The sequence below is a fragment of the Pangasianodon hypophthalmus genome, chromosome 17 (genome assembly GCF_027358585.1).
Source record: "Pangasianodon hypophthalmus isolate fPanHyp1 chromosome 17, fPanHyp1.pri, whole genome shotgun sequence".
NCBI lineage: Eukaryota > Metazoa > Chordata > Actinopteri > Siluriformes > Pangasiidae > Pangasianodon > Pangasianodon hypophthalmus.
In genome coordinates, this window is record NC_069726.1 from 5483529 (window position 1) to 5504916 (window position 21388).

At 38.4% G+C, this 21388-nt stretch overlaps 1 protein-coding gene across 2 annotated transcripts in view; it reads left to right on the forward strand.

The window, feature by feature from the left end:
* Positions 1–373: 373 nt before the first annotated feature.
* Positions 374–21388, forward strand: part of cntnap3 (contactin associated protein family member 3) — a 131112-nt gene continuing 110097 nt past the window's right edge. For both annotated transcript variants that reach the window (XM_026943944.3, XM_026943943.3), the window contains exon 1: positions 374–615. In XM_026943944.3, the coding sequence (XP_026799745.3) occupies positions 531–615 (85 nt within the window). In that variant the 5' untranslated portion in view covers positions 374–530. The remainder of the gene's footprint in view (positions 616–21388) is intronic.

Consider the following 21388-nt stretch of genomic DNA (forward strand, 5'->3'; position numbering starts at 1 on the left):
ACTTTATCTGATCGCAATAACTTTAGCTGATTTGCACAACGTGAGCTGCATTTCTGATGTATGATTTCTCAGCAATCAGTGAGGAGATGCAACAGAGAGGAGGAGGACGAGCAGAAGCACAGTGAAAGAGAGACAGAGATAAAACTATCAATCAGAATGGCTGTGTAACATAACAGAGAGAAGCAGAGTGTAGCACATATTCAGCATTGTGCTCTGTTAAATATGTATATGAAGCGGGTCCTAGTTCTGCACCATGGAACTCATTACCCTGGGGTTCCCATCTCGTGCGTCGGGAGCTGACGCGCGTGCACACCGCCTCGCGCGCGCCCTCGCTCCTGCTCTGCTCGGAGGCGTGGCCAAACAGTACATGCCACACGCACGCGCCCGGGTCTGCCAGTAGCGGAGTGGAGAGAGAGTCGCGCGCCGCTCATTCCTCCAGCGGAGGAGCGCAGAGGAGAGAGGGAAAGAGAGAGAGAGGGAGAGAAAGAGAGAGAGCGAGAGAGAGAGAGCAGCTCCGCTTCCGCTTCAGCATGGATTTACCGCTCAGAGCGAAACACACAGCGCTCATCAAACTCGCCCTGATGCTCTGCTGTGTCCCTCTGTCATCCTGCAAAGGTGAGACTTTTCTCCTTCATCCTCAAAGTGCTGAGAAGATGCACAGGCGCGTGCTGCTTTTTTTTTTCTTATTATTATTTTTTTTAACTTTTTAAGAAAGCATCTTTCTTCATTATGTAAAAATCATCCTCATGCTCATCATCATCATAATAAATTGCACAGATTGCATTAAAGTTGTGCAGTGAGTAATCAAATGGACTAACTGATGCCTCCTTTTCCAAATCACTCTACAGAATGACTCACTCTAAAGAATGACTCTAAAGAATGTTTTAGGGATATAACAGGCATATCCTAGCTTTAACGTGTTGCTGGTGGTGGTGGTGGTGTTAGTGGTGGTGGTGTTAATCTGCACATAGGTATGCATAGTACGCATTCATAGCAATGCATGTGCTGGATTTGCTTATGCATGCTTATGCATGTTACAAACACCAAGTGTTATTTTATTCTGGTTTCTACTCGGTTACTAGTGGCAGAGTCGGGCTAGTGTGAGACCAGACTGAGGCAAGATTGGTGTAGTTTAAAAAAAAGAAAAAAAAGGCTAAAAAAATTGCCATATAACAAATTTTCTTTTTTTTTTTTTTTGCACACCAGGACGTAATAATAATAGAAATAATAGAAAAAATAATAGAAATAATAGAAAAAGTGCATCACCATCAGAAATCAAGCCTTCAAGCCTTTATACTCCATAAATACTATGTCAAAATCAGATGGTGTAGTATTTTGACAGTAGGCAGTGTGTACACAGGCTTTCAGCATGCCTGCACACACACACATACACACACACACACACATTTGTCTTACTATCCTTGTGAGGACCTACCATTGACATAAGGCAACAAATTAATACCTACACCTAAACCTACCCTTAATCTCAGGAAGTATTTATTTATTTATTTATAATTACACAACCACAACCCCAACACACACACACTTGTGAGGACGTTCGGTCCCAACCAAAGATATTAAAACATGTGCGCACACACACACACACACACACACACACACACGCACGCACGCGCACACACACACGCACTTGTGAGGATATTTGGTCCCAACCAAAGATATTAAAAAATGCCCACACACACTCACACACACACTTACTTACTTGTGAGGACATTTGGTCCCAGCCAAAGATATTAAAACATGCACACACACATACATACACACATCGTTCTTTATTGATCCGCTGAGGGAATTTGCCTTGTTACAGCAGCCAAGTGAATGACGAACAGCAAGTTACGAGTTTTAACTAAAGCTAAGTATATAAATCTATGTATATATGTTGCATCAGTCGTACAGAGAAACTGTTTCGTATCGTTTAACGAGGTGTCAGACGGAACGACATGCTGAGCCAACAAAGCTCCTTGTTTCAATAAAAGCTGGCAAGCAACAGATACTGGGGGCGTGGCTTCATGGTGTGGGCGTGGTTGTGGTAGGTTCAGTGAAGCCGCAGGTTAACTTTATGCAAACCAGCACTGATGTGTGAAAAAAAGATGGTGGCTTTTCTTTAAGGATTTTTCTTTAAGCTTTTGACTCCATGATTCGTGTCAAAATACAGAGTTAAGTTTGAGCAAGAAATGAAATTAGGACACAAGCATGAGACTGAACCAAGTGCTTGAAAAATACTGTAGCAAAGCTGATAAACGTATGTTACCCCTCATTCAATCACATGAAATTTTTTTGTAAATTCTTTAGCTAAAGACGTCTCATCAGACCAGATACTAGCTAGTTTTTTTCTTTTTTTTTTTTTTCCATTAACTGACACTTTCTCATCTGATTAGTGAGTCGACGACATGTATGCGTATCTTCCCCAGGCTAAAAGGTAACTGTCATCATGTCAGTTGCTTATGCGCGATTTGACGCAAAGCTTACCAAGGAAAATTAAAAAATTAAATTAAAATTATGAGCACACTTTGAAAAAGGTCTCTCGTGTCTTTTCACTGTATTTAACATCTCTGCTTGAATTGTAGAGAAAATTCTATAAACATTTATATATCACATATAGGTACTGTATGAAGTACCGGTTCAGACATGTCAGATCCATAACGCAAAAATATCACGTCCATAACGCCATTTTTTAAAAACGTTATATTCCTAAATACATGTAGAAAATGTGTTGTCTCCGGCAAAAAGTTTATCTGTTTCATGGCACATCCATAATGCCGATAAATTGCTATGTATTTATATATGTACATATATATATAAAAATAATATACAAGATTTTAAGATTTGTCTTAAGTAACATCATATGCAAATTGACTTATTGATCATAAGCTTGTCTCTGCTCAGAGACATTTTATTAGTCAATTGGAACGCAAATGTCACATCTGTAACGCTGGACTCGCACTTATTTCTTTTTATCCATCTCAAGCATACATAAAAAAAATTTTAACCGATATTTTCCTTTTCCAGCACTTTTTTTACGCGACAGTTTTTCACATAAAAAGTGTCAGGTAGAAAGTACACCATGATCTTAATGCTCTCTACTTTCCCCTAGTGGACGGATCTTTATTATAGACAGGATGGTTTTTTTTTTTCATCATGCTAATGACTTGCCCTCTAATCTGTGGCATTTGGCTTTGGGTCAGCCCACACCGTAAGCGTCTGTCTATGACATGACCTTGGATCATTTAATATGCTGTCTTCAGTCAGGTTTTTTGACTCTGGCTGAAATCCAAGTAGCTCCTTATTCTCGGTGTGAAACAAGCACTTTCTACTGCGTCTCTATACGGCTCTTAATAGCGAGCCATTTCCGATTCAGCCTCGCCGTATTAACAGCTCAGGCACTTAATATTCTGTGCAACACATTTCCAGATTACGTTTTCAGCTATAAAGACATCATTATAAAGTCCTTTTTGGCGTCTGCATCAGAGTCGCTGTTTATAAATGTCTGAAGGGGGATTGTTGTGGATTTTTTTATGGAAACATGCGCAACAGCACCACCAATGGTTGTAAGAAAAATACATAAAATGGTACGAATGATTTTTTTCTAGAATCGTGAATTTATGAGTGAAAGGGTTATACTTTTTTTTTTCAACCATGACGGCAAACATGGTGTGAATCCAGTACAGCATTACAGGCTTAAAACAAGCTTCTGATACATGTTCGATTTCAGCATCCACTATACTCTGATATTTGAACAAACTGGACGAGATGAACAAACCAATTGGGTGTACATAATCTAGAATGTGTGTGTGTGTGTGTGTGTGTGTTTAGGAAAGGGCTAATACACTTTATCTTGCAGTAATAGAAACAGATGCCTCTGAACTTTGCTCACTCCCAACTGTCTCCTAAACACTCTCGGCTCCTATATCTGAATCTAGTACAGTGTGACAGATACAGAGTTTTCAATTTTCTGTTTGGAAAAAAAAATTCTCAGCAGACACTTGGCGGAAATTTTAAGCTAATTAATTCCTAGGTGCTTCAAAACAAGTTTCTGCTCCTGCTCCTTTTTTCATGTATTGCTCAAGGCCATAGAAGAAATGATGCTTTGCGTAATTTTTAGCTTGAGGCTTAAAAAAAAGACCAAGATTAACTTGCACTTTAAGTTCAAGTGCCTGCCATGAAAATGACCAGAGTGGGGTAAAGAAGAATATCGAAGATATTCTGGTGCTCGTGGCCTGTGAGATTTCCGAGGATCTCAGGAAGTCAGGCGCGGAATCAAAGCCGTGCTATATTTTAACAGATTCTCCCGAGTAAGCTGAGCTCATCCTCGCTGAGTTGAAGTACACAGTTAATGTTTGCTGTTTACAGTTTCTGCCAGACGACCTACTTTTTTTCTTGCTGTCACTTTTTCCACGCCTGCTTTTTTTTTTTTTTTTTTTTTTTTTATTACCCAAAGGACTGCGAGTTTGATGGAGATGTATCTCTTCCTATATGGTACATGATGTAGGAATAAAACACATGAGGACATGCTGCTGTAGGAAAATAATCAACATGTGTGTCCTGATGTAAAGCAGTGTTACTATTACTACCTGAAGTTCATTATTTTTCCAATAATAGCATGTCGGTAAGTGTTTTATTCTTCTTATACAACAGCAATTAGCCAACAATTGTGTTTTTACTTATTTCCAGCTGTACATTTTATTTATTTATTTATTTATGGCTATGGTTAATGTTGTGGAATGTTCACGATACCAGTTAGTTCCTGCTATCACAACAATTATAGCAGCTATAAATACTCATTCCTTCACCATTCTTTCTCTCTCTCTCTCTCTCTCTCTCTCTCTCTCTGTCTCTCTCTCTCTCTCAATATTAATAAGACAAAAAAAATCAGCTCATGTTACAAAGAATATGGAAAATCTTCCATCCTTCGATGGAAAAGTTACAGCTTTACATGTGAAAACTCTGACACTGGAGACTCCTTCCCTGTTTCGTTTGCCATACAAGCATCTGTGAACGAGTTACTACAGAAACAATAACAAGTTAGAATGTGTATATTAATATAATCATTTGAATTACAGCCAGAACTCTGATTGGACCAATCAGAATCAAGTATTCACTAGCTATAAATCTGAATAACTTTGTTTAGCCCCTGGCAGCCAATCAACACACAGCAAAACCAACCAACTAGTGCTGCTCTATTTTTACATACTACTTAGCACACTAGTATGCCATTTGGGATGCTGTCTAGTCTAGCGCGAGTGAACTCAAACAGCAGAGTGAAAAGAGCCTGGAGAGAGATGTACTCCTGCTGCAAAACAGCAACTAAATGCCTTCATTTGTTCCTCAAACACAAAACTCTCTGTGTTCTCTGGGTAAAGTTCATTTTCAACGATCCTACAGCTCATCTCTGTCAGGACAGCTCGCACGTCAGGATGATTGCAAGCATTCGATTTAGCTTGTGGTTTCACATTAATGAATGAAATTTCAATGGGTTTGAAACAATTTAACTGAAAAAAGGCCGGTTTGGAAAGAAGATGTCTGCCGGTATTGATATCCAAAATGCGCCCCATCACTGAGAATGTAATACATATTAATGTCAATTTGGGTCGGCTTTAGGAATATTAGTGAGTAGTTTGAAGCTGAAGTGAAAACTGGTTGTAAATAGGGAAAAGGTACGTGGTAATGTGGGTATTTTTCAAATGTGGCTAGCTTTTTCCCTGTAAATTCTTTAGGCTGCTAAGACTTCCCACATTTTGAAAATACACAAATTACCATAGTGCATTAACCATGTGACTTCCAAACCCAACTGTGTTTGCAATGTTAGGCTTATTTCGATAATTAGCTTCGATAATTCTAATGATATGTTGTGAAAAGCACGAACTTTACACGTGAACAAAGCTACGCTCGTTTATATTATACAAACAGATTTGTTCGTAAATCTTTCGTACGAGCATTTTTCAGAAGAAATCTGGTTTTCGGGAAAGTGCCCCAAATTCTGAAAACACGTTCGTATCCTACACGTGCTCTTGAGTGTGTGTAAATTTACTCATAAGACGACTAACTAATGTAAACCTCGCTTAATGTTAATTGACTTCAAATCATATCATTAACATGGATTACTGCACTTTTATATGTGGAATATATCGAGTTTATATTGCTTAATTTTGTTATTTATTATTTAATATTTTTATTTTATTATTATGTTTGATATCCATCATATAGAAGGTGCTGCTAATACGTAGCATGCAAACGTTTTTTTGGTGAGACTGGGTTGCTGTGATATAACAGCATTAAATAGTATATAGTATAGTATAGTGGTATAATAGCTATAGTAAATAAATAGTATAGTGGTATAATAGCTACAGTAAATAAATAGTATAGTGGTATAATAGCTATAGTATATAAATAGTAGAGTGGTATAATAGCTATAGTATATAAATAGTAGAGTGGTATAATAGCTATAGTAAATAAATAGTATAGTGGTATAATAGCTACAGTAAATAAATAGTATAGTGGTATAATAGCTATAGTATATAAATAGTAGAGTGGTATAATAGCTATAGTATATAAATAGTATAGTGGTATAATAGCTATAGTATATAAATAGTATAGTGGTATAATAGCTATAGTATATAAATAGTATAGTGGTATAATAGCTATAGTAAATAAATAGTATAGTGGTATAATAGCTATAGTAAATAAATAGTATAGTGGTATAATAGCTATAGTATATAAATAGTATAGTGGTATAATAGCTATAGTATATAAATAGTAGAGTGGTATAATAGCTATAGTAAATAAATAGTATAGTGGTATAATAGCTACAGTATATAAATAGTATAGTGGTATAATAGCTATAGTATATAAATAGTATAGTGGTATAATAGCTATAGTATATAAATAGTAGAGTGGTATAATAGCTATAGTATATAAATAGTATAGTGGTATAATAGCTATAGTATATAAATAGTAGAGTGGTATAATAGCTATAGTATATAAATAGTATAGTGGTATAATAGCTACGTTGACATTCTCAAGTAATCTGGGCCAATTATTCCATGTCTGACTTGTCGATAGTTTTATGTCCAACCATCCAAAATAACACAACGTCTTTCTGACATCCGAAAGTTGTTCTCTTCACACAGGCCTATCACAAGGCAGCGTACGTATCATACTCACAGGAGAGATGAGCAACCATTTAGCATTCCTTATGCCAAAGCAATTTTTTCATGTTTGTGTAATAGGTTTGAGAAATACTGAATAAGCCTAATTTATGCAGAACAAGCATTTCTTCCCAAACCCTTAATGCAAATACAGTATATATGATATTTAATCTTCATCTTTTACCCTCAGTGTTTTAATTCTCCACGCTTTATAAAGGTGCCAGACTCTAGTCCTGGAGGGCCACGGCACTGCAGAGTTTATCATTCTGTCTCATTTAACACACTTGATTCACCCTAATAACTAATTAATTCCTTTACTATGAGGTGGTTTAGAAGAGGAAGCAAAAAATCTCTGAGGAGAAAATCTCTGTGGCCTTCCAGGACTAGGTTTGACTTTTCTTCTATAGCCTTAATCCAATTCTGTTATCTTAAGTAAAGCCTATTTGGTATTATTTGCTATGTTCATGGTACGAAATTGCTGCAAATATTCATGCTGAAGTGGATGGAGTAACAGAACAGATAGTGTGACATTCAAAATCTGCTGGTCCAGCGGTATTTCGAATCCTACTTTACTTCCAAAATAGGAATCACATTAAACTTCTGTCCCATTTTTCTCCAAATTAGTTTTGTTGATGTCATGTTGATTACTTAACCCAAGTTGTAACTAAATATGACTTGAGTCGGCAATGTGTGTCCAAAAGTTACCTTAATGTTTATACAGGGAATTGGCTAAGAACCTGTTTATATTGATTTTATGGCTTATCCTTCAGATTATAAAAATCACCTGAGGATAGTTCACACATCCAAGGTTGCCAGATTTTTCTTGAGTAGAAGCGTCAGAGAAAAGGTTTTTTATAACATGTAGACCACTGCCATTAACCACAAACCCCTGCCTTTAAGTGTAAAAAAATTAGGCATAGAAAATAAGGACTGAAGACAGAAATATTGTTTTTTTTTTCCCTCTTGCTATTGAACGTAATATTAAATAACACAATCAGAGCAAGACATCTAATAGGAGTTTAGTAGATTGCCAGTATATCGCTAGATCCCTAGTTATCATTATCCCATTAAACACTGCAAATTTGGTTTAGCAATATGGCTTCCACCTTCATTATTGGGCAGCTTATAAAATAGCACTTGATCCAGCACATTATTTTCACACAACAAATTAGAACAAACAACTCGCTTGTGAAATGTGAATCATACAGTTGACCAGTCATTACAAATGCAACTTCATATGAATAAAATCAATATAATTTCTAACCAAACAAATAAAAAATAAAAAAAAATTACTCCTTGTTTTTACACTTGGCTATTGTAAAAAAGAAAAAAAAAATAGAGGCCATTGTGTGTAGTCTTAAAGATCCAATACATTCACAATATGTTCAAAGAGTTACATGAATAAATTTGGTTCTGAATGAGTTTAGGGTTTGTTTTCAAGTAAACTCATTCACATTATTAATATGGAAACCGTTCATTCACAATGCAGATGATGAATGGGAAGGATGAAATTAATGAAAAACAAGCAAAGGAGAAATATGAGGGCTTTTTGTAATGCTTATTATTTCGGAGCTCATTTGCATAGGTATGTTTTTCATTTTGAAATGAAAAATGATTGAACACAACACACACAAGTCAGGTCGCGTCAGGTCAAGTGGTTTTTATTGTCATTCCACTATATAACCTGAAACGAAATGTTGTTTCCCCGGGACCATGGTGCAACACATAAAAATATAGTGGCACAGTACACAGGACTAAATAAAGTGCAAATGCATGACAGTGTGAGGGAAGTGGAAACAATACAATAGATGCACAGGACTATAAATACACAGGACAATAAATATGCAGGACGGTGAACGTCAACTAGACAGGACAAGAGAAAGTGTTGAGTGGAAAAAAGCTAGTGCAAAAAATTGTCTGTAAACTATTGAAAACTGATAAAAGAGACGTAATAGTAAGGGAAGAAGCTGTTGTGGAATCTGGTGGTGGTAGCACGGATGATCCAGAACCTTCTATCAGACAGCAGGAGGGTGAAAAGTCCATGAGAGGGGAGGGATGGGTCGTCCACAATGCCGCTGGTTTTGCAGATGCAGCGCTTGTTGAAGGAAAGCAGTCCATGTATATTTATAACGCTCATTACTGCTTTGCAGTTAAAAGTCGATGATGTCAAGGCTAAGTGATGTAATGAAGCCGTGTTTAACTTGACGCAAATTAGCAAGGCACTTGTTTATTCAAATAACAATTGACAAATGATAGCCGTGTTTCTGTCTAGATCTCAATCTCAAATTAATCCGCAATTTAAACATGCTACTATTGGCATCTGTTTACATGAAGGCAGGCAACCAGTATTCAATTAGATAAACAGAGCAGTGTGACAAAATTGCGTTTTTAAGTTAGTTAATTTTAAATTCGATGATGTTAAGTCATCCCAGAAGTTTAAAAAATGTTTTCAAACCCCTCCTTTCAAAGCTGTGACAATTTTGGTGTGAAAATCAATTTTTGCTATTATCTGATGGGGGTAGTAAAAACATGTTATTTGGCATACAAATACCAGAACAACTTTTGATTTTGAAATTGGACCACTTTTAGCTTGGTAAATTTTAACATTTTGTGCACTTTATGACAGAAAAAAGATTTTCAAAAAATTTTACATTCACTCCCTAAAACACGCAAACAATGTTAGAACACCACCACTAGGAAGTGATAATTTAGAAACGACCATATTAATAATTTCATCATGTCTTGCGTGATATCAATAAATTAATGAATAAAAATATTCTTCCATGTTCACTTAAAAGGCAAATGATAGATCATAGGTTTTCATTTCATTAAAGATATTCCTTTGAAAGCAGATACAGGCGTCAATGAAATACTGGGCTAAAATTTGAAAATAGTTATTATTTTCAAGTAATGATTTACCAAGCAAGACAGAATGGACTTTTAAAACTTCAACTGATTTTGAGTTTCTCATGTCAAAATACGTGTTTTTAGCACCTCTCATATTGTATATGCGCACTTCTACAAAATTAACACACCCTACCACGCTATACAAAATGACCACACCCGAATGTGGCGCGTCAGAGACCCGATGCTGCCATACGCAGAACTCGATTATTAGCAAACGTGTCCTGTTCACCTTTAACCATGAGCTGGAATGGACGTGTACTTAAAGCAGGCTATCTGATCTAGAGAGAAATTTCTTGTTATCACTGCTTTCAGGCCGTTAATCTCCACCAAGAGCCAGTCTAGAGGCAGCCAAGCACTCTGTTTAATCATGGCTGTATGGCAGCTTATGGCCAGACTCTGTATCTTCTATGAACATGTTTTATGATAAAAGTTAGTCGCTGGGTGAGAGCGCCAGAGGGCAACACTAGTAATTGTGAAGTATGTTGGCGTGTCCTGCTAAAAGCAAGCAGGCAAATCCATTACATCGCTGAAGGGAGGGTAGAAGAAAACGTCGAGGGGAGTCTCAGCTTTGGCTGAACGCTGAAGAATTACCTTCACCTCTAAATGATCTCAGATTCTGCGCTCACTCGTTTTTGTTTACTCCTCATATTGGTCATTCTCCTGAGAGTAACTTGTATGGAAATGAGATGTGTGAGTATAAAATACTTACGCAGACCTGAGCTGCCTGATCAGAATTTATCGCTTTTTTTTTTAAAAAAAGTGAAGTCACTTGTTTACACGGAGAGGAGCGTAAACTCGCCGAATCCGATCGATTTGTCCTGAGGGCTTTGCGTGTTTCTCTAAGAAACACACTGACCATTATGATTCATGACAGCACGGTGTCGCAACGAGCTTGGATAAAGGAACAGAGAGAGGAAGCGGAGTATAAATCGCCCTCGTACGTCTTCTTTACTGTCATTTATGAAAATATGTGTTGGGGAAATTCAACCCCAAGAATGGGAGTGTAATGGAGTCAAGGTTATACGCCACTATCGACGGGAACTCTTCCACCCCCAACCCCCTCCCCACCCCACACACACACACACTCCACCCCCCCCTTAACCGTGAACTTGAAGCGGGCAGTCATGAATCGAGATTTATTAACATGTAGTGCAGTATTTAAGCGGAAAATTGGCTGAAAATTACTCCGCACCTGTCAGTGACTCGTGCCTCCCTGTTTGGCTCCCAAGGCCAGATTTCTCAAAAGACGTGTGCACCTAAAGCCGGACACATTCATCTTGCACACCTGTCACCCCTGATAGGTGATAGTGGGAAGAGAATTCATCATCCAGACCGGTTCTGCCTCACAGTATATACTGCAGCTGGGAAAATATTTCCTTAGCTGTCGATGCATAGTGAGCCTGTGGGGTGTGTTTACTTTCGTATTCGTCTAATTATTATGTTGGGATACATAAAATGGAGAAAACAGGCGAGGGTCAAAACAGGACGAATAAACCTCACGAACATATTATATTAGATACAATGTAGTCAAGAACTAATACAACCCATCAATCAGGTAATAAGCTAACGACAGAACAAGGGGCGGAGATAGGACCAAAACATGCACATGACGCTTGTCACCATGGGAACCGTGTTGCAAAGGGGGAATCGGTTACAGTTATAAGCAGTTAATATAACGCTATAAGGTGACAATACAATATAATAACAAACTACTTTTATAAAAGGTGGGATTAAGAGACTATTAATTTAGAGACTGATATTTAAGGAGTACTCTAGCAGGTTTAAACCTAATCTAATCCTAATCTACCGCATCCTTGCACTGGAATTGACATGTTTTCCTGAACTGAGAAAAGAGATATAGTATGTTCATATATAGTGGAAGTCTATGGGCGAATTTTGAATTCCAACAAATACGGAACTCTGAAATGTAAATTAATTGAAAACCACAATTGAATTTTAACAACGAAGGTGAGACAGATGAGAAAAAGTTTCACTACTAAACCTGTTCTTATGGAGTTCTATCCGATTTTCCATCTATGGAATACGGAATGTTAAGAAGCAAGTGGCTCACACCCCTCAGCATTCCCAGTTCGATCCTGAGCTTGGCTTCCTGTCTCTGTGGATTCTTCCATGTTGTCCGGTTTCTGCCAGCATTCCCAAAAACAGTCATGTAGGCGGATTGGCTTCGCATGGTGTGCAAGAGTGTGTGAGTATGTGTGTGTTTCCAGTTGCCTGTGATGGACCTCCAGACCATTTGTGTTCTTGACTCGCACGCACTGTTCCTGGGATAGGCTCTGGATCGTCCATGACCCTGACTGGGATAAAATGCTTACTGAAGATGAAAAAAATGTTTAACCTAAATACATGCTTAACACAAATGTTTATTGATGCGCCAACAGGTGCCCTTAGACTTCCATTGTAATTGGTTTTCATGTAAATGGGAATGGGTTTTCCGTTCTTTTCTAAGCAAAGAGAAATGTAGTAATCACATTCATGCTACAGAAAGGGTCATTAGAGATAAAGTTAGGATAGTATGCTATCTACAAGGATGCAAGAGTTCGTAATCCTTAAACACGTCATGTCAATTTAAATGCTGAATGATGAATTAGTGAAAAATAAAAATAAAACCAGAGTAACACTGCCACACAGTGTTTGTCGATACATATTAGCGCACCAAGCAACGCCTCTAAAGAGTGTGAAGTAGTCAACAATCTTCATCCACGCTCTTCCTATCTATGCCTCTTACCGAGCAGGGACTGTCGAACAACAGCACAGTGAACACAACAGCATCTTAATCAAACCTAAGTAGCATAAATGAAATACAACTTGGAATTACCCTTCCTGCTAATGCTTCAAATCTATAAACGCTGCGTTAGAGTCTCTCCTCTCCAGCCAGGCTCCTCACGGGCTCCCCAGGGCCTGCTACCGAAATCATTAAGCTACTGAATATCCTATAGCCTCTTCACTGACTGAAGGGTTGGCACTTTCTGCTTGGCAGCGTCTGCCTGTTGTGGGGAAATTATGAACCTGAGCTGACTAGCGAGCATACACTGCCAGTCAAATTATGGCAGAGTGTGTGTTAGTGTTCTAACCCAGAGGGCATACATAACACTCAGTGGAAGCACCTGCAATTTGTCTTAAAGGACCGGTTTGTGATTTTTATGCAGTTTTTTAAACCTCAGCCCAGACAAAGTTTGCTTCTTTAAAGTTCAGTGGAATGAAGGTAACAAAGTCAGAAACGTAGCATTGTGCAACACACACTTTGCCTCAGTTGGCTAAATAACACCATTTGTTCATTCATTCATCTATCTTCATCCTGGTCCGGGTTGCAGTGGATCAATGAGTACGAGGTGGGAAAACACCCTGGGATGGGACACCAGTTCAATCACACGCTCATCCAATTTAGAGTCATCAATCTACCTCCTGACATGTTTTTGGGAGGAAACCCAGAGGAAACCCATACACAGACACGGAGAACGTCCAAAACTCCACAGAGACAGTAACCCGAGCTCAGGATTGATCACTGAGGTGTCAACCCTATCCGCTGTGCCACCATGCCACAAATAAAACTGTAACCAGATTAGCGTCTGAATCTAATGGACACTATTTCGACTTGAGATGTGCGGCTGCTTTTAAATATGCTACATCTTCGTGTCCAGTTTTAAAGATAACAGCGTGCCATAAACCACATAAGCATGTCTTTTAAGCTAAACTGGTGGATTGTCATAATTGTTTCTGACATTAACCTCATAGATCTAGTCCAAAATTAAAGAAGCAAACTTCAGACACGACTTAGCTGGACAAAAGAAAAAATTTTAACATTGTCGTTGTTGTTTTTAGCCAAATTATGTGGCAAAATTCTGCTGTTTATTGATTTACTCATCCTCAGTAACTGCTGGTCAGGGTCTTGGTGGATCCAGAGCTTATTGTGGGAACACTGGGCGTGAGACAGGAATACACTCTGGATGGAAAAACAGTCCATTCCATTCACACCTAAAGGCTTTTTAGAGTCACTGATCCACCTACTAGAACATTTCTGGGAGGTAGGAGGAAACCAGAGAACCAGGAAGAAACCCCCCAAAAAAATACATCTTAGCAAATAAAAATATCTTAACTCTATAGTATTTCCTATTAAAAGATTATTAAACATATTTCTAGACATTTTACTCATTTCAAGCTTTAAATGTTCTGATTCTATTGGCAGATCATTTTGCTTCTTTTTAGAAATGAATTAAAAGAAACAAAATTATCTGCCAGTAGAACAAGACGATTTCAAGCTTGAAATTTGTACAAAAGGTCTAGAAGTAGGGTTAATAATCATATATTTGATTTATTGTAATCTTAGAATTGGAAATACTATGTAGATTTGACTATAATACAAGATATTCAAGATATATATATTTTTTTTGACACAGACAATAACCTGGACTCAGAACGGAGCTTGGGTAACACTAAATGCTGCATCACTGCTTAAATCAATGCTTACATATTCTGCTAAATACTGAACTAATACATTAATATTAATTAGTGCAGTTGATGTGAATGGATCATGCAGGACTACTTAATGAAAGGACGTAGGAAAGTGCTGGAGAAAGAGACAGAAAATGCACACGGTTTCAGGGCTTACCATCTAGAAGCCACCATTCGAAATCTGTGTGCCATTCTGCTCGTGTATTCCATTTCACTCTCCACTGCTTTCCCCGGGGAATCGCCGGCGAGGAAGACAGACCTCCTTCCAAACTGGGTCAATGGAGGCCCTTGCACCCTGTTCACCCATGAAAAGTGAATTAGTAAGACATTGCTTGTACTGGTATGTGCTAAGGGAGCCTGGACGCCTTTATGGCTTTCTTAAGCCCACTTTCTTAAAAGCCTATGTGCCAAGTTGAGCAGTGATAAATGTATATGCACCGTGTCACTTGCCCAAGACGTGCATATCAGTCTCACAAAATAATCTGTCACAAGTAAAGGGCTTGGTTTGTTTTGGTTGTTCTCAAATCCGATTGGTCAAAAGGTGTAGATTCATTTTCATCAGCCTTACAGGAAACAAATTTAAATATAAAAAAAGAAATGTGTTGTTTATGTTATTTAACAAAGACAAACTGTAAGGAGCAGTTTATTTCGCATTTATAGAAGGAGACTCTAGTGGCAGTGACATTCAGTAAGTTTTCTACCATGGGAAAGTCTTCAGGACTTTGTTTCTCTGTAACATGACAAGTTGCCTTTATTGTTGTTGTTGTTGTCTTATTAAATTCAAAGGAGCGAGAAAATGGAATGACTGTTTATAACTGCTGACATAACATAACATAACATAACTGATAACAGGAGCTGTCTCGTGGACGTTTTGCAACATTAAAGGTAACTATAAATGGATAAAAATACGTCATTCATTAATACATTATCCTGTGGTATAAGAGAAAAAATCCTACATAATACTAGTTACTTGTGTTTTCTATCTAGCTAACATTTTTTTTATTTATTTATTTATTTGTTGTCTTCTATAATACTGCCTACTATATACATTTCTTCCCCCAGGGTGTGCTTTTATATGAAAATAATCAACAACAGGGTGTGAGTTATTGTTATCATCCCAAAGTTCCCAATAACAGCATGTCCCAAAGTGATTTATTCCTCTTATATGACAACAACTTGCCAACGTCGTACATTTCATCTGTTTATTAGCTATTTGTAATGTTTTGTAACATTCAAGAAACAAGTTAGTTCTTGTTATCACTTATGTTATAGCAGCTTTAAGCATAAAAAGTCATTCCCTCATCGACCTCTTTTTTTCTTGAAGTTAATGAGATAAAAAGAATTGTAGCTTGTCATGTGACCAAAAAACCCACAAAGCTTAACAGCTTTACGTCTGGTCGTTCCAAAATGCTGACACACTCATCAGTCTACTGTCTTGAATCATCATTTATTACGAGTAAACTGCGTCCTATAAATATTGTGCGAGGATAAGAGCTCTAAAAGGTTTGAGCAGCAGCATGCAGATGAATCGCTCAGAGATGAAAAAGATGACTGCAGTGAGTCAAAGCATCAGGGATGGATGCCGGCCTCCAGTACGTTTACTTGGCGCTGTGACTTTGATCTTATGCATCACTCCTGTTTAAAAATGTGATCCTTCATAAAGGTGTTTGTCGTGATCTCCACAGTGCAAAGTGCAAGAGAGTACAGCATATATGGAGTATCTAAAAATAGGCTGCTGAAAAAAAGAAAATGGGAAAAAAAGTACTCAGGCATTTGATCAAAAGTAACATTAAAAGACTCCCAATGCACAACAAAAAGTTTACCAGTGAGCCTGTCTCGAGAGATTTAGCCCGTAAAGTTTTGACAGTCTGACCTAATGCTGAATTATAAATGACGCATACTTCAGTTTTTAACCCAAAAGAGAAAGCACAGTCACAGTGGAGCTTAGTCAGTACAGTTAGTACCACAAAATATATATTTTCTCTCGCAAAGTCTTGAGTAACTCTGCTGTGATCTCTGTACAGTTCGAATGCATAAGTAATATCTTGTGCTCTCACCGAAGAATATTCGTTGCTGGAATTTCAATTTGATGGATGGATAGCTAATTAACATGAGCAAACCGAGTACCTGATATGTGTGAAATGAGGGAGAATATTTCAAGTCAGTGCACTAAGTAATTGCAGTCATATTGGTTGACTTTCTCCTTTATATCACAGACAGGGATTGACAAAATGACAAAAAAAGAAAACGGGATGAGATTTCCTTGTCCACCAGCAGCGTGTACTCCATCCTGAGCAGGGTGAGGACACGAGGCTGCTGGCCCTTAAAGGATCCCAGGTCGTGTGCTCAGGAACACCTGTGCAGAACACCTGTCTGGAGTGTTCACGGACATTTTCAACCTATCGCTATCCCAAGCTGTCATGGCCTCCCACTTCAAAACAACCACTTTTGTTCCAGTGCCAAAACATGCAACAGCTATGGACCTCAGTGACGTCAGACCAGTTGGTCTCACCCCAGCATAGCCAAATGTTTCGAGAGATTGGTCCTCACACATCTAAAATCCTGCCTGCCCTCAAAGCTGGACCCCTACCAGTTCACCTATCGTCCTATCAGGTCAGCAGAAGAAGCCATCACCACTGCTCTTCACTCTGCCCTGACTCACCTGGATAATAGCAATTCCTATGTGAGGATGTTATTTATAGATTTCAGCTCAGCATTTAACACTGTCACTCCAGCCGAGTTGATAAATAAGCTCACACACCTTGGTACCTCCCTCTGCAATTGGATAATGGACTTTCTCATAGACAGATCACAGTCTGTGTAGCTCAGCAAGCTCATGACTTCCTCCACCCTCACTCTGAGCACTGGTGTTCCACAGGGCTGTGTGCTCAGCCCTCTTGTTTACTCCCTGTACACCCACGACTGTGTTCCTGCTTATGGTTCTAGCCATAATCAATTTGCAGATGACACCACAGTGGCTGGCCTTATCAGCAACGATGATGAAATGGCCTACAAGGATGAGGTCCAGCACCTGGCAGAGTGGTGTGCCAACAACAATCTGGCCATCAATACCCAAAAAAACAAGGAACTTATTGTAGATTCTGACGGACCAAGAAGAGTCATGCACGCACCTCTATTCACATAAATGGAGAAGAAGTAGAACGTGTGACTATCTTCAAGTTCTTGGGAGTACACATCTCTGATGACCTGACCTGGAGCATTAACTCCACTTTCATGGTCAAGAAGGTACAACCACACCTCTTTTTCCTGAGGAGACTGATGAAGGTGCACCTATCTCCACAGATACTGGTGAACCTTTATCCCTGTACCATTGAGAGCATTCTGACAAACTGCATCTCAGTGTGGTATGGCAACTGCTCAGTTGCTGACAAGAAGGCTCTCCAGTGAGTGGTGAAAACTTCTCAACATATCATTGGCATCCAGCTCCCAACAATTTCAGAAATCCACAATAAACGCTGCCTGCGGAGGCATCATCATTCAGAGTTACTTTACAGTCTGTAGTGTTAGCATTCTAGTGGATGAAAGCTAACACTAATGCTAACATTAATGCTGGACATCTTTCGGAAACTCCACAAACTCTGTCCTAATTCATTTTTATTAATAATTCATCTCAACAGTTTCTAAAACATCTATAATGACAAATATAATTTTTTGACCTGTGTTAGTAAGAACTGAAATGAAATCAAAGTTGCTTTGCTGCTTGCTAGCTAGCAAAAAGTAACATGGATAATAAAGGACTTTACTGATCATGTGAAATCTCGCCCTTGTAACTCTTAAAACTTGAATTGTTATATAATTGTTATATTATGTGTTCACTGATCTCAGGTATTTACTCTTTTCTGAGTAACAGGGTTGAGTTTGTTTTTAGCATAGAATTAGCATAAAATACACAAATTGTGGTAATGCTAATGACAAGAACATTAATGATGTTCTAATTATTACATTTTTTTTATTACTAGTTTACTAATCTCTAACTGGGGTAACAAGGTTGTACATTTTTAAAGTGACCTTGTCATTCAATATCACAATATGATTGAAAATTGAGAGAACATCATTTTCTTCTTCTCGTGATCTTCAGGAAATTTGGATGATTCAGCTTTCGGTTGAACATGTGACTTGTGGAATGTTCCAAATATTTCATGGGGGTGAATGTGTTCAGGTATCGGGGCTGAATGAATGTTGTGAAAGTCAAATGAAACCTTTAATCGATAGTTATGGACAAGGATGTTTCAAGCATTAGATGATAAAAGGATTCACATATAAATGCAGAAAGAATGCGATTTTTGAAGTATTTTAATAATTAATTGTCATTATAGTGGATCTGAGGCAGGCCGATGTAGTGTTTTTGAAATGCTGCAGATATTTTATTAATATGAAATATGCACATAAGTTGTTGAGAAGGACACTACCTATTTTAAACTGTCTATTTCTTTTTGTTTAGATACATATTTGTAAATGTAATGGCACCCCAATAGTGGAATCGTCCTTTTAAAGATTTGAAAGACATCCAGTTACAAGCCATATCTTCTGCAATATATAGGATAGCATCAAGTCAGTCAACACGCTGCTACATCTTCATTATCTTGCTGACAGTCAGGAGTTTGGAAGCTGCTGTTTTCTTCATGAGCTGTTCAAAACAGAAAGTGCTGCCTTTGATAATGCTTTGGTACTGCAGGGAACGTCTAACCTTGTGTTGTGGCGTGAGCACCTGCTCTAAAATCCAGCAGAATTATATCAGTGTCAGGATACACGGTGGTACTTTATAGTATTTCGAATACATGGACTGGAAATACTGTCCATCTGTTATTACAGATGATGCTAGATGATAAGTGAGGCAGAATCCAATCCAAGGGTATATCAGGTCAGCCCAATAGTGGCTCTCGGGAAGTCCTGGGATTTTAAAATTCCACTCAGCCTTAACCACTAACCCACCACTTCCCACTGTGGTCATTCTCCTGACCAAACTTTCCATCTGTTTCCATCCACTGTATTTGCATCAACAAGGCAAGAACATGCAAGACATCATGAAGACCTGCCCTAGTTTTAAGTTGCCTGAGTTCATGATACAGTTCTAATGATACAAGCAATATTGCGTTATCATTATGTATTCTCGCTTTTCACACTGAACTTAGTGTGAGTTCCATTCTTCCTCCAGGCGGTCACTCTGAGTTATAACATGAAGGCTGATTCTTTTCATCTCATCATTATGCACAGATCACCTGCTGCTCAGTTGACGCTCATTACCCGTCTTGACGTTGTGCATTGTTCAACAGTATTTTTCCACGGACCAGGTATGCGTGGTCAAAGACAGGATCAAACAGCGCAGTGCTCCAGTGAAAAGCTCTGCATCTGACAGCGCTCGGCAAGCGAGTGTGCACTGTGACTTAAAATATTAAATAGCAACAGGCAGAATTAGCATAACAGCAATACCTGAGTCATGGAAAATGCTAGCTACAATGTCCTAGGGCCTCAGAGCTATCGGGAAGTTTCAGAGTTTCTTCTGCTCTGTTTGATCAGAGGTTAAAAGTTCCCACTGTATGGGTTCTGTCAGTGGAGAGATGAACTGGAGGCTCCAAATGTTTTATTTTTAAGCACTGCATCATAAGAAGAACCTGGGGCAAGGGTAGACTTAAAATTTGGGCCAAAGTCCAACCATGGTGGTCAGTCTTGATATTTAAGGAAGAACTCAAGATGCACTGAAAATTATCAACTCATTTATTTATTCATTCAACTTTAGGAACCACTTCATTCTGGTTAGGGTTTTGGAAGGTGGTGGACCCCTGATGGTGACTGGGCAGGAGTTTGAAATTCCAATCAGATCTCGCCTTATGTACAGAAAAAAAATATTTGTAGTAGCATACTGTATATTTGCTCCCTCTCACACACAGTTGAATTACAACCTGTTTTAATGAATTAGTGTAGAAGTTATATATCATAACATGGACAGCAAATTAAGCATTGCCAAAGAATACTATTTTTAAGCAAGTTTTGATTAATTGACTTAGCTAGCAGCCTTAGCACATCTAGTATATTGTAGAAACTGTGTTTGTGAGAATAGCAAGCTAGCTAACCTAATCACCTAACCAGCAAGCTAGCTACATGTACATTTACATGTAATTTAATCTGACACAAATCCCCAAATTGTCTTGTCTTAATTAAAGGTAAGATTATCGCATGTATCATTACAAGATTGTTTAGATGTTTACAAGATGGACATTTATCTCATTGGCACAGTTAAAGTCAGCTTAATTTGAGCATAAATTTCCACCTTTTTTGTCGAGAATGTGCATCCATCTTATGCGTCTCACCTCAGATTACACTGAGGACAATAAACTGGGCAATGCCTGTTAAAGGTGAAACATGATTGGGCCTTATTGTTTCTGTGATGCAGTAACTGTTAGTTCACGCTGCAGGTACAAGCAGAAAATGAAATCTTTTTTACCTTCAACAAGTGTGGGTGCTGGACTACCGTTGCGGATCGCTCCGGCTCATTTTAACCCAGTGAATCTGGAGCCTATCCCTGGAACATTGGGTGCAAGCCAGGAATACAACATGGAGTAGGTTACGTGGTAAGACATTAATGCGCCAATGCTCCGCAGTCTCCTTATTATAAAAATAATATTTTTTGGCACATCATTATCCATTTTAAAGCCAGAATTTTGGACTGCAAGTTTGAGGCAGAGGAGCTTTTGTGCAAATGAACCAAAGGCATTAATGAACTGGGGAGAACAATTCCCCACCATGTACGCACCATCATCATTGAAGTCATTATCTACTAGACAGTGCTTGTTTTCTGAAGGTCATGTCCCAATTTATTTATGCTCTGA